The 4,850-nt window shown below is 36.1% G+C and overlaps 2 protein-coding genes across 2 annotated transcripts; both read left to right on the top strand.

The window, feature by feature from the left end:
* The first annotated feature begins 806 nt into the window (after positions 1 to 806).
* Positions 807 to 2,895, top strand: LOC111406911 (transcription factor bHLH87-like). The gene is made up of 2 exons (XM_023036273.1): positions 807 to 2,071; positions 2,385 to 2,895. Exons 1-2 carry the CDS (start codon positions 1,268 to 1,270, stop codon positions 2,742 to 2,744), a joined length of 1,164 nt encoding a protein of 387 aa, XP_022892041.1. The 5' UTR covers positions 807 to 1,267; the 3' UTR covers positions 2,745 to 2,895.
* A 523-nt stretch (positions 2,896 to 3,418) lies between these two features.
* On the top strand, positions 3,419 to 4,474 carry LOC111405043 (transcription factor bHLH87-like; the record flags this gene model as incomplete). Its single annotated transcript, XM_023033734.1, has 2 exons — positions 3,419 to 3,646; positions 3,964 to 4,474. Coding segments are annotated over 2 exons (588 nt in total), but the record flags the coding sequence as incomplete, so codon positions are not given.
* Positions 4,475 to 4,850: the final 376 nt, after the last annotated feature.

Here is a 4,850-nt window from a genome sequence, read left to right as displayed (position 1 = left end):
ATAAATGAAGATAAAATAAGAACTAAAGGGTTGAGATGTGAAAAGACAAAATCCTATGAGCAAGTTGCTAGTTCTATCTTCTCTTCTTGACTCTTTTTGGGTGTCTGACAACATCCCATAAGTAGTTCTCATTATGCCAATCCTAATATCTTATTCATTTTTTTTCATTCAATATTAATTCATTATTCACCGATAGAGAATATGCTAAAAAGATGTTCTTTTCCTCGCGTCATTTGTGTAAGTTTTTATAAATAGTAGTGTCAACCAACACCCAATAAATACAATCATCACACACATATATACACTAATTGAGTTCACAATAAAGTGAATCAACGGAGTTCATTGCTAACTTAAGTGTCGACACTGGTCATGACATCACCAACTGAAGATTGTTACAATCCCGATGTTAGAAGAGAGGGGTTGATAAGGATGGTCCAATGTATCTAGCAATTAAAATGAACTAATGTCGAAAAAGAATTCATACTATTTAAAGTTTATTGGATAACTCAATAAATATTTAAATATCAAATTTCTCTGAAATTTCATGCTCCCATTGTGCAGAATTCACATTGCTTACAGCCCCACCAAAGTACTGACCCATAAACCCTTATCTTTTCAAAACCACCACATCTACTGTCAACTGTTAAATCTGATGCATCACAAATATATTTTATTGCATTCTCCTTTAATCCAGCATGTTTTTAATTGCAGTATTCTCTTGTATGTATAAGCACATATTCATGAACCCTCTTTTCATTCTCCCTATATAAACATGTATTCAAACCAGCAAGTTACAAGGAATCAAGAATATTAACCCTACAACTGGCTGCAAGCTGCTAAGGTTTGGAGGGGGGAAAATCTTCAATAACTTTCTTTAGCATTTCTTCTTCTTTTTGTTGAGGGTTTAAATTCTATTCCTTAATCATTAGATTTTTTGATAAGTTCAACAGAATTCTGGCTTCACATACAGTTGAAGACATGAAGACGAGTTGGTTGTGCTTGATTTTGTTAACTATCTCATCTAAAAGCTTAATGTTTTAAAGAATGTCGAGTGTATTCATTTAAATCTTGTCTTAAATATGCCCCTCTTACACAATTTTCATATTGGTTGGTGTTAAGACCTAAAACTTAGGTCTTTTGCGCGACTTTGATATCAATTTAACCATCTCTTCTGGAGCAGGGTCATGAGAATTCATTCAGATCTTGCTTCAATAGATTAAATCGTGTTTCTTTCAGGGGAAGCATTCTACTGATATTCTTGAATCAGATGGAAAGTTTTGATTGGAATTATTCACCCAGTGTGACTAGGACTTCCTCCATATGGAGCAATCAGCAATATGATGTGGTTCAGCAGCTGAGGCCTGTGTTGGCCACTGGAATACATTTTAATTCGAACTGCAGGAATCTGTTTCATCAAGAAGCTGCAAAATCTGGGCCTGGTTCAAGTTGGAGAGAGATCATAAATGTAGACATTCCTTGCTCGACGACCCCAAAAAATGGCCTAATAACAGCCGATGTAGGCATTGGAAGCCATAGCCATCCAAAATCTGCCATTAATGGCTTCCAAGAGGTAAAAGCCGGAAGCTCAACAGGAACAGTCTCTCTGGATTCCTTAGATTGCTTTCTATCTACAACCAACAGCCACACAGACACATCGGTTGAAGACGATGGAATTTCCAAGGTTTTTTCTGATTGCAAGAACTCATGGAACGATTTCAGTACTGTTCATGCAGTTTCATCTGGAGCACCTGTATCTCATGTCTCCATTGGAAAACAGGAACGCAATAGCCACAGCCATACAAACCAGTTCAAAGAGACATTTTCACAAACACCCACAGATCAAAATGTCAACCAACCCAGATCTTCAAGCAAGAAGCTTTACACTACAAAGAGAAGCAATGCACAGAGTGAGCTCAAAGAAAGCCCAGCAAAACCCAAGAAGTCCAGATTAGACAAACATCCAAATATATCACACATCAATTTCCAGCAACATGTATCTTCATCTGAACCCGACTCAGCGGCCATGGCGCAAATGAAAGAGATGATGTACCGAGCAGCAGCATTTAAGCCGGTAATGCAAACCATCTCATCTAAAAACTTGAGCACTTGATGAAGAGTCACATGTATTCATTTAAACCTTATCTACCACAATTATCGGTCAGGTGCATAATTTTTTATACTGGATGATCTTACCTTAGCTTTGATACCAAATGTCAATAAACTCATCAAAAAGCTTAATCGGTCCGAGAATGATCCCGAGTATTTATATTCAATGTGTCCTTTACGTGCAAACTAGATTCAATTTTAATTGTCTTGCGCATAATTTTTCATTAATAAATGGCTACGAGATTTGAACCTATAAATTTAAATCTTGGTTTCAACAGGTGAATCTCACCATGGAGGCCATGGAGAAGCCCAAGAGGAAGAACATTAGAATATCAACAGACCCACAGACTGTGGCTGCAAGACGAAGGAGAGAAAGGATAGGTGAAAGAATTAGGGTTTTGCAGAGGCTGGTCCCAGGAGGTAACAAGATGGACACTGCATCAATGCTTGATGAAGCTGCTAATTATCTCAAATTCCTCAGATCACAAATCAAAGCACTAGAAGAATTAGGGCACAGTATGGGATCAGTGAATTTCCACCCTACAAATCTTGCCTACCTTCCATTCATAAACTCATTTGCCATGCAAACCAATTTTTGTTTCCAAAACCCTAACCCAAACCACCATTCCAAGACATAAGATGGTAAGTTAATGAGTATTTCTAATTAATTTTGTAGCCGAAAGTCAAGATACTTCACAAAAGAACACGAAGATGATCAATCATACGAGTTCTACAATTTTCTCATTGTAATCCAAGCTTATTCTCGGTAAATTTGAACATTATAAATTTTCTCCCGATTCTAGCTAGACAATTAGCGTGAAATACTGTCGATTTTGGCTTCATATTAATTGTCGCTATTGTCAAACTATATGTAAGTCATAATTGTGATCTTGTGGGTTGTTTTTTTTCATAATTCTCTTTTAGTCACTCATTGGTGTTAAAAATCTAAATTTTAGTAAATTTTGATTTTTTTGTGTTTTTATCAAAATTGTGTTAAATTTTGTGGGGGGGGGGGGGGGGGGGTTGCTGGGTTGGGCTATAGTCCCCCTCAGGCCCAATAACATTTTTTAAGGTGTTTTTTTTTTTTTGTGGTAAAAAATCAATCTTTTATGTTTAAATTTTTTTCCCCCAAAGTAGTAGTAGTCCAGTTTGAAATTTTGTAGCACGGTCTTTGATCCAATCCTAATCCGTCCCTGCATATACATGATGTCGTGTGAGACATGATTGAGTCATAATTTTTTTATTCTTTTTTTAACACTTCTTCTATATGATTCTATTATGTACAAATAACATTATTCTTTGACTGCATCAAAATGTCAACCAACCCAGATCTTCAAGCAAGAAGCTTTACACTACAAAGAGAAGCAATGCACAGAGTGAGCTCAAAGAAAGCCCAGCAAAATCCAAGAAGTCCAGATTAGATAAACATCCAAATATATCACACATCAATTTCCAGCAACATGTATCTTCATCTGAACCCGACTCAGCGGCCATGGCGCAAATGAAAGAGATGATGTACCGAGCAGCAGCATTTAAGCCGGTAATGCAAACCATCTCATCTAAAAACTTGAGCACTTGATGAAGAGTCACATGTATTCATTTAAACCTTATCTACCACAATTATCGGTCAGGTGCATAATTTTTTATACTGGATGATCTTACCTTAGCTTTGATACCAAATGTCAATAAACTCATCAAAAAGCTTAATCGGTCAGAGAATGATCCCGATCGAGTATTTATATTCAATGTGTCCTTTAAGTGCAAACTAGATTCAATTTTAATTGTCTTGCGCATAATTTTTCATTAATAAATGGCTACGAGATTTGAACCTATAAATTTAAATCTTGGTTTCAACAGGTGAATCTCACCATGGAGGCCATGGAGAAGCCCAAGAGGAAGAACATTAGAATATCAACAGACCCACAGACTGTGGCTGCAAGACGAAGGAGAGAAAGGATAGGTGAAAGAATTAGGGTTTTGCAGAGGCTGGTCCCAGGAGGTAACAAGATGGACACTGCATCAATGCTTGATGAAGCTGCTAATTATCTCAAATTCCTCAGATCACAAATCAAAGCACTAGAAGAATTAGGGCACAGTATGGGATCAGTGAATTTCCACCCTACAAATCTTGCCTACCTTCCATTCATAAACTCATTTGCCATGCAAACCAATTTTTGTTTCCAAAACCCTAACCCAAACCACCATTCCAAGACATAAGATGGTAAGTTAATGAGTATTTCTAATTAATTTTGTAGCCGAAAGTCAAGATACTTCACAAAAGAACACGAAGATGATCAATCATACGAGTTCTACAATTTTCTCATTGTAATCCAAGCTTATTCTCGGTAAATTTGAACATTATAAATTTTCTCCCGATTCTAGCTAGACAATTAGCGTGAAAAACTGTCGATTTTGGCTTCATATTAATTGTCGCTATTGTCAAACTATATGTAAGTCATAATTGTGATCTTGTGGGTTGTTTTTTTTCATAATTCTCTTTTAGTCACTCATTGGTGTTAAAAATCTAAATTTTAGTAAATTTTGATAAAAAGAAAAAAAAGTAATTAAATTTGTAGTTAAAAAGTTGATAAAAGTTACACATCTCATGAGATGTATAATTGTTGACGTTGATTTATATTTTTATCAATTTTTTGCTTTTAAATCAAATTGGATTTAATTATTGATTGTACTATTGTACACAATGATTTGCATATACATAGAGACCGGGGGGGGGGGGGGGGTGG

The sequence above is a fragment of the Olea europaea genome, chromosome 12, assembly GCF_002742605.1.
Source record: "Olea europaea var. sylvestris chromosome 12, O_europaea_v1, whole genome shotgun sequence".
Classification (NCBI taxonomy): domain Eukaryota; kingdom Viridiplantae; phylum Streptophyta; class Magnoliopsida; order Lamiales; family Oleaceae; genus Olea; species Olea europaea.
Note: the sequence above shows the minus strand (reverse complement) of the source record. Positions and strands in the feature narration are given on the sequence as shown.